Here is a 19937-nt window from a genome sequence, read left to right on the forward strand (position 1 = left end):
AAACTTGAGATGAGCCTTTCCTAAGATCTAAAAAATTGATACTTTTTTTCTGAAATACTGAAAAGCTGGGTTTGGGAGGCTGCTGGGGTTTTTTTTTCTATGATTTGCTTTTGTTTTTTTAAAGTGTCATAGCTTAGCCTGATCAATCAATGGAATAACATTGGCCTGAGGCTTGAGGTCTGGATGGAAATTCTGTCTGCAGGAGCTGTTACCTGGGCTCCAGGGTAACAGTTACTTTCAGGAGTGTTCCAGTGACAATATTTTAATCCAGCTTTCCTGGACATTCCTGCTGACATTTCTGGGTTTAGTTGGAATAAAGTACTAGAGCTGTAACCAGAGTTAACAATTCTATACTACAATATTTCAGTTAAATTGCAGGTTATTAAATAAAGCAAGCCAATTCCTGATCTTACTTAATGTACATTTCCAGTAATTCAGGATCTGATGTCAACAACAAAAAATGGTTTAGATAGTGCAAAGGAGTAAAATAATCAGATTATATTTCAGGAAATGTATAGTGTTTATTTCAAAGCATTTTAAGGTGGTACAGAGGTAGTAGAAGGCTCTGCAGGGTGGTGCTTTGGGTCAGATGGACAAAAGGGCTGTTCCTGGTGAGGCTTTGGCTCTTGGCTGGGATGGGCTGGGGGATTGCTCCCTTCTTGCTGGCTGTGCAGTTCTCCTGCAGTTCTGTGCCCTGCTTCTTCTTCCTCCTCCTCCTCCTCCTCCTCCTCCTCCTCAGGAACTGGAGTCCCTCTCCTCTGAAATCACCATCTTCTCTGGAATCACTCTCTTGTCTGAAATCACCATCTCCTGCTTGCTCTGAGCCTCCCCAGGCTCAGGGTTCTTGTAGCAGGGACCTCCCAGGGAGAGCACACAGGACAGCACAGCTTGGAATCACATTTTTATAAAATGAATTGCACTCTATACACATCAGGACAGCAGCATCTAAGCAGAAATATTTTGTCATCTGCCACTCCTTTTTTTCATAATTTCTGTTGGTACTGGTTGAACAATTCCACTGTGATCAACAAGGGCTAAAACAGGTATTTATGGGAAAACCCAAGAGCTGCCTTTGTGCCCTGCAAGTCTTTTGCCTCCTTTTCCACCATCTTTTTACCCATTCATGGGGCAGATCTCATCTGTTTCACCATTCTGGTTGCTTTTCTGGGCTTTTCCACTTGGGCAGACTGATGTGTTCACAGGGGCCCCCAACGAGGGGAGAGAATGATGCATCTGACTCCATCTTATCAGAAGGCTAATTAATTACTTTATTACAGTATATTATTCTATATTATATTACACTATTTTACATTACATCTAAACTGAATCTGCCAAGCACTCAACCCTGCACAGAACTGCCCAGAGTCTGTGACTGTCACCAACAGCCCTGACACACACACACACACCTGGCCCTGACAGGCCAAGGGAACAAAACCCCATCACTGTGGGTAAACAATCTCCACATTGCATTCTGCTTTGGCACAAACACAGGCACAGCAAATGAGAAGAATTGTTTTTTCCTTTCTCTGAGGTTCAGAGAATGTGAAACCCAGAAATATTCTTGGGAAGAACTGTGCCTTGCTTTTGTCTGTGAAGAGCAATGTGGCGACACCAGACCAGAGCTGGGCCACCTCTGATGTGCTGCTGGTGGCACCAGGGAGGTGAAGGAGCTGAAGAAGGATTCACACAGATTCCATGCAGTCTGTGACACGTGGAGTTTAGTCAAGCTGTGTGATGAATCTAGCTGTGAACAACAGCAATATCTGTGCATAATGCATGTGTATATCCAGAGCTTTAAAGAGGGAGTTCTTAATCATGGGTGGAACTTCAAGGATAGGAGAGCCCCTTTGTCTCCGTGGGCTGTGAACTCACTCACACCCTCCCTCCAAGTGGCCCTGTTTTCCTGGTGATGATGTGTGGAAGGGAGATTTTAGCAGCAGTAGCAGTAGGTTTGAGCTGCCTGAGCTTGCCTTTGCCCATTTTGGTCCCTTTGAGGGCTCTGGCATTGCTACTGCTGCTGCTGTCTCTGCACTCTCCATGTCTGTGCAAACTCCATGCACTGCTGTAGGTCTGTAATTGCACTCAGGGGCAGTTAATGGAGCCTGGTGATTCATGGGGGAAAAAACAATGTCATTTGCCAAAAAACACCCCAGCCAACCCAGAGGTTTCTTTAGCCTGGGTTGTAGTGATGGTGATGTAAGCCTGCAGAGAAATTCCAACAGCTCTAACCAGGGGGTGAATGCAGAGCAGTCAAGAGCAGTGAGAAGGAAAACCCTTGCATTTTGCTGCTGTGGATGAGTTTCTGGTCGGACAAAGCAGCACACACAGGGCATCCCCAAACAGACTGGAGGAGGCCAGGAGCTGACCCATTAAATTAAATTTCTCCTGTTTTACAACGAGATGATCTCAGGAAGCTGTGTCACATGTCCCTGTGCTTCCACAGTGGCTCACCACGAGTTTGTTTTCACATGATGAACTGTGTTGAGCATTCAAATAATATGATTTCTGAATAAAGGTAGAGGCAGGTAAGATGCAGCAGGGTTGTAATATTGTCCAAATGCATTGATGTGGATTTTTACAATCCACACCACCCTTGGCTTCAGAGTAATAGTTCAGCTGGGTTCTTCCTGGGGACACAGGTCCAGCTGGGTCTGCTTCTAAGACCTGAGCCCTGCCATCATTTTGGGAGTGTTATTGCATTGGAAAGCTTATCCTTCAGATTAGTTTACACATCTATGAGTTATTGCCAAGAAAAAAATAGAACATTGTCTTTAAAAGGCTCAGTGAACAAAAAAATACCATCTCAGTGCAAAAGATTTTCCTTAACCATTTGTCCAGTCAATACTGTCTAGCTAGTAAGTCAAAACATGATTTTTCTCAATTCTCTGTTCTAAACAAATTTTTCTTTTTTTTTTTTTTCCTGAGAAGTGACATCTATTGAGTTTACTGAAAAAGCAGGCCACTCTCAGTTATTTCTTTTTCTAAGCCACACCTTTAGCAGCAGTGTCCTACAGTGTGTTCTCCCAGCAGTTTGCATCAATTTGTTGTTCATTTGAAATGAAACTAAGGTAGGACAAATATATCTAGAGAGCTAGGTCTCCCCCTAGCTCATTCTGTTGCCTCTCTACAATAGAATTTGGGCCTTGTTTTCTACTCAGAAGTGCTGTCCTGAGCTTCAGCACATATTGGTTCACAGTGAAGGGAGAACATCTGGCATTTCCAGGTGTGTGTGTATGATCAAAGTGAAAGATGGAGCAAGATGTTCCTCTGCACATTTCAGCCCAAAGGAGCAGAGCCAGTGGCTCCCTCACTCTCAGAGATGCCAATTTGAGTCTTTAATGAGATCCTCCCTGGTGTGTGTGGGTCTGGAGAGTTTGGTTTGTGAGCACTTGTCCAGCTCAAAGCTGGTCATGCAAAACATCCCTGATGCCCTTTGTTACGAGTGAGTGGTGCACTCAGGGGTTCATGCAACCCTAAAAACCATAACTCTCAAAAATAGGCTGCTCTGTAGCTCTGTGGTACTTAAATTGTGTCCAGACAAATGCTGGAGCAAATCTGAAGGAGTCCGGATTCTTGCAGGCAGCACTGGGCTCAGCAAACACTGATGGATTCAGCTCCTCAGCTGGGGTACAGACAGAGAAGTAGAGACCAAAATGCTCTGAAAAAGCAGGCCACTCTCAGTTATTTTGTTTTCTAAGCCACACCTTTAGCAGCAGTGTCCTACAGTGTGTTCTGCCCCAAATTTTCCCCATCAGGGTACCCTGGTGGAGCCCCAGCCTAAGCAGGACTTGAAAATACCTTTGTGGGGTGTTCCCAGAAAGGACTGGCATGTCACATTCACATTCTCTGAAAAATCCCTTCGCCCAGGATTTTTCTCCTGGGAAGCTGAGAAGCCTCAGAGAAAAGGAAAACAATTCTGATCTCATTTGCTTCTCCTGTGTTGTGCTCATGTGGAATGTGTTTGGAGATTGTTCACCCACAGGTGATTGTTCCATTGGATTCTGCTGGGAGTTGTTTTCACTCTTTGGCCAACCAGGGCCAAGCTGTGTCAGGGCTCTGGAGAGAGTCAGGAGTTTTCATTATTATCTTTTTAGTATTCTGTAAGTATCCTTTCTGTATTGTTTAGTATTCTTTAATATAATATAGTATAATGAAGTAATAAATTAGTATAACAAAGTAATAATATAGTATAATAAAGTAATAAATTGGCCTTCTGAGCACATGGAGTCAGCTGCATCATTCCTCCCTGTACCCCCACAAACGCAGAACTGGCAGGAGCTGTTCAGTCACCAGCCAGTGAGAGGGATCTGCTGTTCCTCAGGAGAGCAGGGCTTGCTCAGAGGGAATTGCTGTCTGTGTTCCATGCCTGGGGAGGCCCAGCACAGGTGAGGCTCCCTGGAGCTCTGGAGAGCAGCAGCTGCTGCTGTGCTGTGTCCCAGAGAGTTTGTCCCCAGTGTCCCCAGCTGCTCTGGCAAGAGGACTCCAATTCACACTTTGATTATCAATCTTTTTCAAATCCCATCCCCCGTTCATTGGAATTTGTTTAAATCTGATAAAACATCATTTCTGTCTTACATGCCCCATGTTTCTGCAATAACCTAATAGTGAATATTTGGAAGCTATCAGCTTTGACTGCTGCATGGAAGAACTTGAGAATGTTAGTTACAAAGGTTCAAATATTAAATTATGAATGAAACAAACCTCTCCATGGTTTATGAAATTGCTGTTGGTTCATGACTTGAATAGTTAAAGTGGTAAATGATACTGCAAGGAACTGAGACTTTTATTCTGGTTGGTGTGTTTTAAAACATAAATATTTATAATAAATTTCATTCCCATTTGCAAAACATTTTCTTTCTGTAAGTCCCCTGTAATATGATTCTTGATTCTGATGGATGTGGTTCCACTCACTGATCTGTTATTTCTTCTGTTTTTCAGTTATACCAGCAGAGTTGTTTCCAATGGACTAAAAGCACAAATTAATAATCCAGAGCTGAAAGTCAGAGGATTGGACCCACTCATCAAAAATTTAATTGATAAACTTCAGCACTTTAATCAAGTAAGTAATTTTTCCAAGATAAAACCACTTTATTATGGAGCTGAAGGTAAAATCTCCAGGTGGAGATTCATATTTATATTCCATCATCATATTGCACCTTGCAGGACTGCAGGCCTGAGGCAGCTGGGGTTTGGTTTGGCTAAAGGCAGCTGAAGATCCCATGGTCCCAGCTGGGCTCTGAGCTCCAGGGAGGCAGAATTCCCTGGAAATTGCTCCCTGGCTGCTGCTGCTGAGCTCCTGCTGCAGTTCCCCTGGAGCCTCCTGGGCTGCAGCTGCCCCTGCTGGGACACTGCCCTCTGCTTGTGCAGCTTCTGCTCCTCTGCGGGGGACTGAGCCCCTTCCTGACACACAGATGGGGCAGCTCAGAGGTGTTCTAAACACTTTTATTCCATTTTCAGTCTGGCGTGAAGCGTGAGACAATACAGATGTTATAATTCACACCATCAGGTCCCAGGACGAGGGAAGAGATGAGGATCTTGTTCCATGTTTCAGAAGGCTGATTTATTATTTTATGATATATATTATATTAAAAGAAAATGACATATTAAAATTACACTAAAGAGTAGAAGAAAGGATTTTTATCAGAGGGAAAGAATGGGATAGAAAGGGATGGAATGAAATCTTGTGACTGACCAGAGAGTCCGAGCCAGCTGACTGTGATTGGCCATTAATTAGAAACAACCACATGAGCCCAATCACAGATGCACCAGTTGCATTCCACAGCAGCAGATAATCATTGTTTACATTTTGTTCCTGAGGCCTCCCAGCTTCTCAGGAGGAAAAATCCTAGCAAAAGGATCTTTTTGTCTGTGACACTCTGGGCTTTGCCAGAACTTCCCAGAGCAGTACCTGGGATGTTGATCTGACTTTCTTTTCTGAGCTGTGGCACTCGTGGTGCTGCTGCCATCCCCAGAGCTCAGAGTGGTCCCTGAGCAGCTCTGGGAGCTCCAGCTGGAGCCAGCAGCTTTAGCAGGATTGATTTTCATTTAGAGCAGGCATGTTCTGCTGCCAGCCTGCAGGGATGCTCTCAGCAGAGCTGTGGGCACATCAATCTGCTCATCACCTTCCCCCGTTAAAGAGTGTGGGGATGGAAATAGTGGGAAACACCTTGGTGGGTGTGCAGGAGGGAGAATAACCTGCTCAGGTAAAACTGAGGGGTGATGCTCAGTCAGGATCTGGGAGGTTGTAAAGGCTCTGACTGGGAGTCAGGAATTTCTCTACTTGCACCTAAAAAATGCTGCTTACCTCCTTCCCTCTCATCAAGCAAATCTATAAATCCATCATCTAAGCTGTAATTAGTGTTTTTGTTACATCTTGCTGATCTGTAATATTCTCCTGTTCTGAAGGCTGCAGTTTAGGGATGCTTTGTGTTTGATTTAACTCACCATGGGGGATTACAACAACCAGTCCGGTGCAGTGCTTAATATTGCACTGAAATAGGCATTGTGTGGTCAGATTGATGAAAAGGATAATTCATTATTTATCTGTCTTTGCATGTTATAGAGTGTTAATTTACTTTATAAATATTAGATATATCCATCTGTGTAATAGTGCTCTATAAACACTGACAATAGGAAATAGTTAGAAATAGATTAAATCAAAAGTAGTTGTGTATTGGAAATTCTATTTCTTTGTCTGCTGTAGGAAAATAAAAAGCTGCCTGGTCTGAGCTGCATACCAATTTTCTTAAATTACATACATTTTAAAAACAGTCTCAGAAAGCACTTTTTAGCCAGCAGAGTAAAACCCAGCTCTTGGCTCTAAATTGGAAGTATTGCTTTTTGGTACTTGTACCAGTTTCAGGAGAATATCTTCTTTAAGTAAATGTAACTCCCATCAGATTGAGGTGCTTAGCAAGAATGGATTCCAAGGGTGAAGGATTAAACAGAATACTGATTATTGCCCTAACATGGTTTGTTCTTAAGTACTTAGAATAATATAAAATCCTTTGATCATAATTTTAGTAAGATTTCTTTGGAGATCAAAGCATCAAAGAAGTTGCTAAATATCTGAGGCTTTCACATACAACATCAAACACATGTAGCTGTTTTCTACTTCTTGGATTTTTGTTTCAGTCGTGATATTATTGTACAAATAAAAACTGACACTGAAAAGCCAATTAAATCAGGAGCTTAAAGTGACATCAATAGTGTGTGTAGACTGCAGAGTTATACAGAATTCCATTCCTAATTTTATGGACAAATTGAATTTTTTCATAAGAATATATTTTTAATTTTTTTTTTTTTTGTGATATGTAGGGTGAAATGTAAACACTGCTCAAATAAGATGTGCATGTATCTTTTGAAATATTTGCAGCAGTGTTTGTAGCAGTGGGGAGAGCAAAGCCATGCCCACAATGTGCATCAGAGGTGATTTGGGTGCCTGGGCCCCAGCAATCTCCTACCCCTTCAATAATATTGCTGAGCTACCCAGAGGAAAGCACAGCCTTGGGTAGGAGAAGGCTGTGATGAGATTGTTGAAGGAATAACATTTCTGTCTCAAGGAAACGTGCTGGGTCTGTCCCTCAGGGATTTCACTTTCTCTCTGGTTTTCAGAGTGTTTGAAATCAGAATAACCTGCTGTGGATCAGTTTGCTGAGGCTGGGGAGAGCTGTGTTCAAATCAGCATTAATTTTCCTAGAGGGTTTGCCTTAGCTCAGCAGTTCCTGAGGATTTCTGGAGCAAATCTCATCACTGCTGTCTGTGGTGGTTTCTCTTCCTCCTCCTCCTCCCTGGGAGCCTCTGCCAGGCCAGCAGGGCTTGGCCACTGTGACAGGAGTGGCTCTGGCCAGGCAGGAGCAGCCAAAAATTCCCTCATTGGAATCCCACCCTTCGCCCTTCCTTTGTGAGCTCCATGTTAGACCCACAAAAATCCAAAAACTCCATTGACCCTAAATCTCATGGATCTGAACAAAACTCTTGTCCTGCCCCTGTTTTAGTTGGTGCATCCCAGCTCCAGCAAGTTACAAATAATCTGTATGCAAGGCATCTTCCAGTCCTGCTGTCATTTAGGCTGAAATGCCACTTTGGTGGAGATTATAGCAGCTCCTCATTTTTTTTTTTTTTTTTTTTTTCATCAGGGACTTAAATCCTCAGCACATCGTTGTTGTTTTTTGGTTTTTTTCCTAAAATGATTATGCAAATAGCAGGCTATTTTATATCCACTTGGCAAAGCTGGAAGTAAAGTGAAATTTAGAGAATATTATTCAACAATTACTGTTATTTGCATCCCTGACAGATAAGGTGGTTGAAGGTTTTATTGTTAGTGGCTGATTCACATATCAATAGAATTACTGAGCTACAATTTACAGTAACTCCTGGTAATGCAAAAACAGATCAAGTGAAGTCTCAGGTTGATGGGGGAAAAAAATCAGCAGAAATAACATCTTTTCCTCCCTCTTTTTTGTGAGTGGAGCAGGTGTGAACCACAATTGATGTTAAACACAATAATCCCCCATTGCACCTTTTGGAGTGCTGCTTCTTGCCACAGAATCACACTTAAATGTTTCAATGCTTTTCTTCAGCCCAATGCTTTTCATAGTTCAAACTAAACTGGTTCTCAGGCCAAGGTTAAAAATCCTCAAGGATCAATTGCCCTGAGAAGAAATGAGAATGCTGGGAAAAGTGAAAAAGCTGTGACTGTACCCTCAGTAGCAGGGAGGTATCAGCATTCTCAAGGGATTACAATATAAAAAGCATTATACAGGTTTGACTTATTTGGTTTTTGTCAGCCTAAATCTGCTCCTGACAGGTTTTGTGAATCAGTTTTGTGTTTTGTTCTTGTCAGAGATGAATGCTCAGGGCATGGCTGGAGTTCAGGCAGTGCAATAACCCAGTGCAGAAAATGAGAGTGATGTCAAAGCAAATCTTGCTGAATGTGGACCCATGTATTTAATTTTTTTTCTCTCTGCCAAAGTCTCGTGGATCTGCCAGCTGAACTAAGAAATGCATGTAACTTAATTCCTTTCAGACTTCCATGCAGAGGATTCTGTTAGAGCAGAGTTCAAAGCAACAGCACTGAGATGTTTCATTCCAATAACATGAGCCAGCCATAATTTAATCTTGAAAGTGAATTTAGTTGAGTTATACAATAGGGAATAATACAATAAATCATTTAAGTAGTACTTAATTTAAAAGTGTGTATTTTTTTAGACATCTATAAAATTTATTACCTCGTAGAGTTTTTATATGAGATATGAGTGGAGACAAGTTGGTTTGATTTTTAGCCAAAGCTGTAGCTGCCTTGGACTGGGATTCAGGATTTTCTGTTCTTGGTTCCATCCATGGAAGGAAAGGCATCACCTGAGGAAGATTCTGCAGCTGTGCTGCTCCTCTCTGAATTCTCCTCCCTGGGAAGGCATTAACAGCCCTCAGCACCTCGGTCTCCCAGAGCAAACAGCAGGGATAATTGAATTAATACCACATTTATTGGCTGATTAATGAAAGCACCAAGACATGCACATACTAGAGGAAAATAAAGATAGAATTAATTAAACCTGAAACAATTATGTTTAGGATCTTGAGAAGACCAGGAAAGACCACATGAACTGTATTGTTTTGGTTTTTTATTTCCTGCCCTGCTGTATAAAAATTGTTCACCCTTATAGTCAAATAAACTATCATCTCAGATTACTTCAGCAATTATACAAAGTTTGCTTCTCATCCTGTTTTTTCTTTTCAATATGTTTGTCCTTATTGAATTCATGGGCAGTTTTTCTTATCCCCTGCTAAGTCAAACAGGTCTTTGCTTCCAGATATGGGTGCTGAATGTTCAGCTCTGAGATAAGTTATGATCTTTTTCACAATCAATGTGCAATGAAACAATTCATCCCAATGCTTGAAATAATCCAGTTTACTCAAAGATTGAGAATGATCTTCCTCTGTGTGCTCTCTTCTGTATGGTTTTCTATTTCTTAGGAAATACATATACACATATAAATCTATATAGATGTGAAAGCAGAGCAGCTGACAGTGATTTGTCACTGGGCTGCTCCTCTGGAGATGTGGGATCTCCTCATCCAGGGCTGGGCAGCTCCAGGCTGTGGGCAGTGCTTTTCTTCTCTCCAATCCTCCTGGATTTTAAAAAGAAAGGTGGTTTGGAAGCTCTAACCTTGGTTCTGCTGTGGCACTAAAACCCCTGTCAAAGCCAGAGGTTTGTCCATGAATCAGAACAGGAGAGTTCTTTCTAGTCCAGTGCACTGAGAAAACATCACTGAACATTGTTTTATGGGCAGCATGTGTTAAAATTGTAATTTGGTGCTAATTGAGATACCTATCATTCCTAGCTGAAATCAGTGAGCTTCTGCTGGTCTGAGGGCTGCAGGTTATTAGTTTGGTTTTGTTAAACATAGTGACTTGAGATAGAATGAAATAATTTTAATTAGAATTGAGAAATTACCTTTTAGTACTAGAACCAGCATCAGGATTTCAGTAGGAACAGTAATGTAAAATACTGGCTCCACTAAAGTAGAATTTAGCATTTTAAAACAAGACAAATCTAAACCTCAGTGTAAATCCAGCATATCTTATTATATGCCAGCAAATATATAATGCTAAAATGGCCCTTTTATTATTCATGTGTTGTGTCTCAGAGTGTGCTGTGCTATTTGTCTTGCAAGCCTTCTCAGAAATTATTTGCCCAGATGGACCATTGCATGTGTTTTGTTTTGCTCATTGTGGGAAATTAGTCTTAATAAATCCAGATCCCATCTTGAATCTCAGAAGTGACTCGAGCCAAGTGGGGGAGAGGAGGGCAGAGCTACTGTTCCCATCCAGAGCTGAGCCAAAGCATTTCACACACACAAAAACATTGCTGGGAGAGTCTTACTGTGAGAAAATAAATATGGGGTCTGTCCCTGGGGTGGGTGCCCAGTTCTTGTGGCTGCTGAGGGAAACCTGAGGGCTGGGAAGGGTTTGGGATGCTCTGTGGAATTGCTGAGGGGAGGATGGAGCAGGGCAGGGTGGGAGCTCCAGGGCTGAGTGAGCGCCAAGGGCAGGAGCTGTCACTGCATTCCCTTGCTGGGGTCACACAGGGGAGGGGCACTCATGGAGCTGGCCTGTTTGTTTGGATGGGAATTGATTTTTTATGGACAGAAAGTCAGCAGTCATCGTTGAATTAATTAGCTGAAATTACAAATTCATGATTATTTTCTTCTTTTACCCATATTTTTCTGATCACTCCAGTAATTCTGAGTTACATGCATTGGTTAAGTAATTACCATTAGAAGTGAGATCATGGTATTTACTTCTGATCTAATTCCTCAGCTACAATGATGTGCTTATTTTTGGAGGTGGTAAGTTTAGCATAATAGGAAAAGAAAGCAGAGCTTTATGGGTTGATCATTGTTTTCTTTAGGGTAGAGTAAAGGTCTTTAAACAATTGATTGATCATTGTCCAAAAGCAGAGCAAGGTCATTTTCCTCTCTCTCTGCTCTGCTCTGAAGGAAGCAGGCAGGCACAAAAAGCAGGGCTGGGGAGAAGGACCAAGGCCATCAAACCCAAACTTGTTCTGTGAGCCCAGGGGGCTGCACTGCTGGTGCTGAGTGGGTTCATCTGCTGAAGGATTCAGCCCCTTCCTGTGGGAAAATGTCCTGGTTTGATGCTGGCACAATGCCAGTGTCCCTATATATAAAATACATTCTCCCCTGTGGCTGCTGTGAGATGTGACCAGAAATGGAGCAAAGCAGGCTCAAGCTTAGTAATAAAGGAAAGAGCTTTATTCACTTATAATATGAAAAAAAGGAACATACAGAATGAAAACCCTCCAGAAACATTCCCCCTCCTCTCCCCCAATTTCCACCACCACACAAAACAGAACCTTAGATTCTCAGTCCAGTTATGATATCAGATTTGATCCAGGACTCCTGAACAACTGACCAGTGTGATCAAGCAGAAGCCATTTATTGTTTACATTACACACATATTTATAGATTCTGCAAACTACCAAGTACACACTTCTTTATTGGTTCCTTTGTCTTGTTCCCTCATTTTCTGCCTGCATTTCTTAGAGTATGTGAGTGGTTACAATCCAGGTGTTTCACAGTCCTCTCCTGCAGTCTTGGTATTCAGTTTCTCAGCCTCTTCTTTCTTAATTATTAATTATTTTTAGGGTAATTAAGTATTAAATTAATTACATATTAATTTATCACAATTAATATGCTCCAATATCCTTGATGAAATCCTGAGGCTTTGGTACCAGACTCAGCAGCAGTGCTGGTGCACACTGTGGCCTAACCCTGCAAAGACATTGCGACACCTTCCAGCTACAGCAAGCCACGTGGCTCCAGCAGTAATTTGGGTTGTGTTGCAGCACAGCTTGATGAACGAGAGCGGGGCTGGAGGCCAGCTCAGGTGTCCCTGTGAGCCTGGTTTGGCTGCCCAGTGCCAGCCCCAGGAGCTCCCTGCACCAGCTGGGGAGCAGGGCCTGGACAGCACCTGCAGCCCTCAGATCTGGGTCACTGAGCTGTGACAGCTTCGTGTGAGATGGTTCTCACCTGCCTGCCCAGGAAAGCACCCTCTGAGTCTGTGTGCTCAGTGCAGGGTGTGGGGAGTTAAACCTGTGAGTGTTTGGTGCCGTGTGAGCAGTGATGTCCTGCTTGGAGAGCAGAGGAGCTGATGGTGCCTGTGAGGTGAGGTTGTGCAAACTCCCCAGTGTGGTGTCTGAAGGAGAGAACAGGGCCATGAGCGAGGCAGAGGAGTTCTTGCTCTACCCTGCCCTTCTGTCAGTGTCTATTGCCTTACACACTGGAATTTAGAGAGCAAGGCTGGATGCTGGAGAGAGGCCATGCCAGCAAGAGCTTTTCTACTTTGAGAAACATTCACAAGTAATTAGTGAACAGGAGGACTAAAGGAAACAATCCTTTCGTTTCAGGCAGAACCACTGCTGTGAAACAGCATTTTTTTGTCACATCAAAGAAATTCAGTCTTAAAACAAGCCTGCTTTGCTTCTGACACTCTTGCACTGTTTGGTGTTGTGCATAGTACTTGTAAAGGTTTGGGTGTCTTACATCTCACCAAACCCAGGCCTGATGCTAGCTTATGAGACTCATTTTCCTCATCTCTTCACAAGCTCCTCTGCCAAGTTGGAATCAAAAAAAGCAAGATGTGTGTAGGATCAACCTCATTAGTAAAATCAAAAAGCACCAGTCAGACAGGGTCACTGCTGCTGCTGCTCTTTCACCCAAAGCAGGATGCAGCTCTGAAATGCCCAGAGACCTCCTGGAGCTTCTCTGCAGCCTGTTCCCCAAAGCTGAAAGGGCATCTCAGAGCTGTGGGTGCTGAGCAGGGCTGGGCTGGGCTCCCCAGGTGCAGGGAGTGCCCTCTGCCCCATGACAGAGCTGGGAGCTGTGAGGGTCCCAGTTATGATGGTCCCAGCTGTGGGTTTCTCTGGCTCTGCACTGCAGGCACTCCAGACTGCAGTTCCATGTTCACACTCAGGTGTTTATTATCTCTTATCAGTAAAACAGTCTCACTGCTGTGAGTTCAGCAGCTTTGCATTAGAAGGCACAAAATGGCCAACAATCTCTTGGTACAAGGTCTTTTAAGACTAAACTAACTATCCAATTAAGAGCTGACACCTGGATTATTTTCCCTTTTAACCCAATAACTGATCCCACAGAGCCCACAGTGCAGACTCTTCTGCCCAATTACAAAATGCCACCCAAACCCATGGAGAAGGAGGAAGAAGAAGCTGAAGAAGAAACCCAGGACAGCACCCTGTGCCCTCCATCTTGCTGCCATCCACAACACACTAAAAACCCCAAACCCTCAATTTCTCACCCAGTGATGCACCTGCACTGCTCTCTGTAATCTATTGCACACTTTTGTGGGTTCCAGTCTGTCTTGAAGTGTGGGAAACTTTCTCCATGGATGAGGGTCAGAGTCAGAGCTGCCCTGGGGGTCAGGGCACCCCAGAGCAGACACAGGAATATTCCCTGTGTGCCCTGGGTTTCCACAGGATCCTTTTGCCATCCTGACCCTGACCTCTCCTCAAGTGCAGCAGCTTCTCCAGGGAAACCCTTCTCCCTCAGCAGCATCAGCTCTGTGTGGCTCCCAGCCTGGTTTCTCCTCACAGAGCTCAGTGCTGCACATTGATCCCACTGCTCAGAATTCCCACCATTCCCATCAGACACCAGAGGCTGAGTTCCCTGCCAGCCTTACCTGCCTGCCACGAGTGAGCACGTAGTGAGCACAGGAGGGAGTGTTGTAGTCTTTTATTAGTAAGGTACAAAATGGCTAATTGTCTCTTGTTAAAAGGTTTTTAAAGTTAAGCTATCTAATTAAGAAATGACACTTAAATTATTTTCACTTTTAACCTAATAGCTAATCACTTGATGTCCACAATGGGGACTTTTCTGTCTACTTATCAGAAATTACCTAAACCTATGAAGAAGAAGGAAGAAGAAGGTGAAGAAGGTAAAGAAGAACTACCTAGAACTTGACTCTAGAACTAGCACTCTAAAACCTCTATCTTGTCTTCTAAAACTCCAAACTCTAAGTTTCTACTCTGTGATATTACACACTTCTAATTAAACTACACACCTGTAATCTCAGTGTTATCAGTCAATTTTGGAATCTTTTCTACAGCTCCAGGCCAAATGGAGTGCTCTCCTGGGGGTCAGAGTGTGTCAGTACAGAAAAATCTAAAATTCTCAGCATCCAGAACTCCAACACATGGGGTGTGAGAGAGCCATCTCATAGGGAATATCACTTCTGTTTATAACTGTTTGTTTCTTACTTTTTGTCTCCTTGCTTTTGTGTCAATTCTTGGAGATTTACTAAGAACGGGAGTGAAAAGGTTTAGTAGGAATTTTACAAACCCTACCACACTCTGATTTTCACCATCTGTGACTTTTAGGAGCATATAGATTAGTCTTTACCCTTCTTTTTTACTGGCCTTTCTTCCCATATTGAAATGTTTTGTTGCTGAAAATGAGCCTCATTTGAGTCAATTTTACAACAATTGAGTTAGTTGCATTACTTAAAGGCACGACAAACTGAGTGTATCACTGATTTCATTGCACTCCAGACAGTCTGTGCAGTTTGCTCCTAACTCACTTCAGCCCTGTGCAGGTACAAGGGCTGAGGAGGAGAACCTGGCAAGGAATGGCTTTGGTCCTAGGAGACTTAGGCACAGTTTTCCATGAACATTGCTGTTGGTTCTTGGCTTCTTTTCTCTGCTGCTGTCTAGGTTGGGATTGAAGGCACTGGAGATGATATTTTGTGTTCAGACTCAAATGTTTATTATTTCTTATCTATGTTGCAGTCTTACAAGTCCTGAGTTCTACAGCATTCTACTAACAAGCTACAAAATGGCTGTCACTGTCTTTCTCTACAATGTCTTTTAAGGGTAAACTGTCCAATTAAGAAATTACACCTAAATTAGTTTCACTTTTAACCCAATAAGCAACCACCCTTGCCTGCAGTGTGGACTTTTTATCTAATTACACAAAACCACCCAAAACCATGGAGAAGAAGGTGGAGAACAAGGAGCAGCCTCCATCCTAAAGGCTCCATCTTGCTTTATATAGATTACTGTATTCTAAACCCTTAAACTCTTGTGACAGTGCTCACAGGGCTCTGAAGATGAGGGAAGAGATGAGGATCAGACTCCATGTTTCAGAAGGCTCATTTATTATTTTATTATATATATTACATTAAAACTATACTAAAAGAATAGAAGAAAGGATTTCATCAGAAGCTGGCTAAGAATAGAAAAAGAAGGAAGGAATAACAAAGGTTTGTGTCTGGGACAGAGAGTCTGAGCCAGCTGACTGTGACTGGCCATTAATTAGAAACAGCCACATGAGACCAATCCCAGATGCACCTGTTGCATTCCACAGCAGCAGATAACCATTGTTTACATTTTGTTCCTGAGGCCTCCCAGCTTCTCAGGAGGAAAAATCCTAAGGAAAGGATTTTTCATAAAATGTGTCTGTGACAGATTTTAAGTTTTCCACCCTGTGATATCACACACTTCTATTCAAACTCCACACCCACAATCCCAGTTCTGCCATTCCATTTTAGAAGCTTCTCCATAGCCTCAGGTCAATGCAGTGTTCTCCTGCCTGGCAGCACAGAAAGTCTGAAATTCTCAGCAGCCAGGGTTCCAGCACATTGTTCTATGTGGATAGGTAGGAATGTTAAAAACCAGACCTTCCTCAGCCTCTGTACAAGGCCAGGTCCAGCACTGTGTCTGTGGCTCACGTGGGGATGCTTAAATGACAAAATGCAGAGACCCCCACAGAGCACTGATGGGAATGGCTGGCATGTAATAGTCAGCTGAGATTAAAGGCTTTTTTTTTTTTCCAAGTGCATTAGCAATAAAACTATTTTTAGAGGCATATATTTTAATTCTGAGTCTTCTAGCATCTTGTACCAGCATTCAGTAAAGTTACTACAGAGTAAGTAGTAGATAATTTGAGACTGGAAGGGACAGTCTGGAGACAATCCAGCCTTCTGTTGAAAGCAGGGCTTTAGATTAGGTTATCCAGGGCCCTGTAAAACCAGGTCCTGCATCATTCCAGAGGGAGAGATTCCATCTCTTCCCTGGTGCCCCTCTGCTTTGTGTTTGCTTGCTTGCTTATCTCTATGAAAATAAGTATACTACTCCTAAGTGCCTCACTCCTTCCTGTTTATTGTGTTCTCAGGGTCCAACTTGAATTCAAGGACAATAAGTCTTGGGCAAAGAATAGGCACTTTATACCTTTATACACTGAAATATGTTCTAATGTACAAAGCAGGAGTATTTATGTGGCTCAGTAGTGAGACACCTGGAAGTTCCTGCTTCCTACAGGAAAACATCCAAAGGAAATGACAGCCAAGGCAGACAGAGTGTCTCCATCTCTTGTGTGAGGCTGGTTCCTGGTGGGACCTGGACTCCCAGCAGGCAGGTGGACATAAATAAATGGAGAACACTGATGAAGCAGCAGCCACCTCATTTCCAGAGCACAGGATTTGCATACCCTGGTGGGCTGGAGGAAAATTTGCTGAGCACATGGTGCTGGGAAAGCCTGGGGTGTTACAGGAGGAGCCATTTGCTCATTATTTTGAATAGCAATGAGGTGTGTGCCACAGCTCTGGTGGTTTGCAGACAGCTCTGCCTCCTGAACACAGATGGGACTTTTACCTTTAATTGTGATTTCATGGTGGAAAATGCTGCTAAAGATTGGAGCTCTGTAGTCCTGCAAACGCCCAGGCCCTCAGTTTCTATGCCCTAACCACCCCAGGCTTTGGCTGGCTGCAGTGTCTTGCATTGCAAATATGATTTATTTACTATGCACTGTTCAGTGACACCTCCAATCTACCCTGCTTCCTGGGACTGTATGCATTTTAAATGAGATAATACATTTATTTCACTTGCCTTTTTGCTGCATCTGAAATGAGCCTGTGCCTCAGTACAGTTATGTGGGAGTGGCTCTGCTTGGAGCTGAGTATTCCCAGCCCCAGATGTCATGGATGAACTTTTCATTATGCAGAACAGGGGCCCAGGAGAGCATTCTGAGTCCCTTCAGAACTGGGGAGCTGTGGTGGTTGTGAGGGATGAGGTGAGAGATGAGAATCTGACTACAAGTTCCCAGAAGGCTGATTATTATATTATATTATATTATATTATATTATATTATATTATATTATATTATATTATATTATATTATATTATATTATATTATATTATATTATATTATATTATATTATATTATATATCATATTATATTCTGCTATACTAAAACTACACTAAAGAAAGAGAAAGGAGACATCAGAAGGCTTAACAAGGATGAATAATAAAAACTCCTGATTGACTCAGAGTCTGACACAGCTGGCTGTGATTGGCCCTTAATTAAAAACAATTCACATGGAACCAATCAGATATTCACCTGTTGGTAATCAATGTCCAAGCCACATTTCAAAGCAGCAAACACAGGAGCAGCAATCAGATAATTTTTGTTTTCATTCCTCTCTGAGGCGTCTCAGCTTCCCAGGAGAAAATCCTGGGCAAAGAGGATTTTTTCAGAAAATATCATGGTGACAGGGAGCCTTGGTGCTGCCTTTACAGCCAAGTGAGGAATGAGGGGCAGTGATTCATGTGCAGGAATTGCACAGCTCCATCACAGCTCCCCAGGCTGCCTTGGGGCTGTGCAGAGCCCAGGCATCCCTCTGGAGGAGAGAATCAATCTTTGGGCATCCTTTATCAGCTGCATCTCAGCCAGGTGCTTCCCCCAGCCCCAAGGTTTGGGGTGAGTGCTCAGGGAGCCTCCCAGCAGCGCAGGAGGTGCCTGCAGTGGTGCAGTGCAGCTCTCTGCCTCTCAGCAGTGGTGCAGGGCAGCAGTGCAGCTCTCTGCCTCTCTCAGCAGCTCAGAGCTCTCAGGAAGTTCACCCAGCAGCCTTGGGAGTGTTTGCAGAAGGTGACATTGGGGCAGGAGAGCAAACAAGACCCAGCATGTGTAACGTGCTCAAGCCCAGAATCAATCTTTACCTGTGTCCATGACTTGGAAGCTGTAAATAATTCCACTGGCTGCTCACTCTGTGTGGAATTGCAGCTATGCACGCTCAGGAGCAAGTGAGATGCAAGGCCTGTGAGCCTTCTGAAGTTGAGCTCTTGGTGTATTTGTTGCCTTCTTTGAGAGGATAAATCAAAACCCTGAGGCTTTTACCCCATGACCCTTCTCTGTTACCAACAAAGGGAATTAGGGAGGGTTCTCTGGTGAGGCTCACAGGAACCTCTGCTCTGTCGCAGACATCTTTTATGCAAAATCCTTTCCTCAGGATTTTTCCTCCTGAGAAGCTGGGAGGCCTCAGGAACAAAATGTAAACAAGGATTATCTGCTGCTGTGGAATGCAACAGGTGCATCTGTGATTGGTCTCATGTGGTTGTTTCTAATTAATGGCCAATCACAGTCAGCTGGCTCAGCTCTCTGTCCCAGCCACAAACCTTTGTTATCATTCCTTCTTTTTCTATTCTTAGCTAGCCTTCTGATGAAATCCTTCTTCTGTTCTTTTAGGATAGTTTTAATGTAATATAGATAATAAAATAATAGATCAAGCCTTCTGAAACATGGAGTCAGATCCTCGTCTCTTCCCTTATCCAAGAACCCCTGTGAACACGGTCACACAGCTCCTTTACCCCCCCAGTTCTCTCTGACGTGCTCCTGCCCAGGTGTCTGAGTGTGTCAGGCTCACAGGAGTGTGCAAACCCCAGCACACACACACACACACACACACCCCCAAGAGGGACAGGTAACAGGATTGAATTGTTTAGAAGCAGCCACAATGTGTCCTCAGTCTTACACAGTTCAGGCACATCTGAAGATGAATTTAGGTTGGCCTCTACATGATTTTAACGTGTGTAACTAAAAGAAAAATACCCTCATGCACACAATCTGTTGTTTCCAACATTTAGGAAAGGTTTCCAGCTCTAATTTATTAATAATTCTGATAGGGAAGATTATTCTTCTATGTGATGAGGACTTTTTCACAGTTGTAAAAGTATGTCTAATAACTAATTGAAGTGGATTCAAGTGATAGTCAAATTTAAACAGAGCTTTTAATAGCCAGAAGCAAATGAGCAGAATGCAGCCTGCTGATAAGGAGGCAGGGAGTGTTTTGAATGCTGCCATATGTCCAGATCCAAGTGATCAGCCTTGCAAACAGAATCAGAAAGTGCTCAGCATCCTTTCAGAGCTATGTCTTGTTTGCTTTCAGGACCTATAAGAGGAGGCTCTCAGAGCAGTTTTTCAAAGTGACATGTTCATGGGAGTGAACTGGAGACAAACAATCTCCTTATTGGGGAGCATAATGAAATATGGCTCGTGCTTGGCTGCAGGAGAATGAGGCTGAGCCATATTTGATGTGGCATCTGAAATAAGAGAATCTAATAATATCAA

The 19937-nt window shown here is 43.1% G+C and overlaps 1 protein-coding gene across 2 annotated transcripts in view; it reads left to right on the plus strand.

Moving 5' to 3' along the window:
- The window catches only part of LOC132077535 (glypican-5-like), a 369893-nt gene that overhangs the window by 205494 nt on the left and 144462 nt on the right, over positions 1 to 19937 (plus strand). For both annotated transcript variants that reach the window (XM_059479307.1, XM_059479308.1), the window contains one exon: positions 4939 to 5059. In XM_059479307.1, coding sequence (XP_059335290.1) covers positions 4939 to 5059 — 121 coding nt within the window. The remainder of the gene's footprint in view (positions 1 to 4938; positions 5060 to 19937) is intronic.

This window comes from Ammospiza nelsoni, chromosome 10 (genome assembly GCF_027579445.1).
Source record: "Ammospiza nelsoni isolate bAmmNel1 chromosome 10, bAmmNel1.pri, whole genome shotgun sequence".
Taxonomy (NCBI): domain Eukaryota; kingdom Metazoa; phylum Chordata; class Aves; order Passeriformes; family Passerellidae; genus Ammospiza; species Ammospiza nelsoni.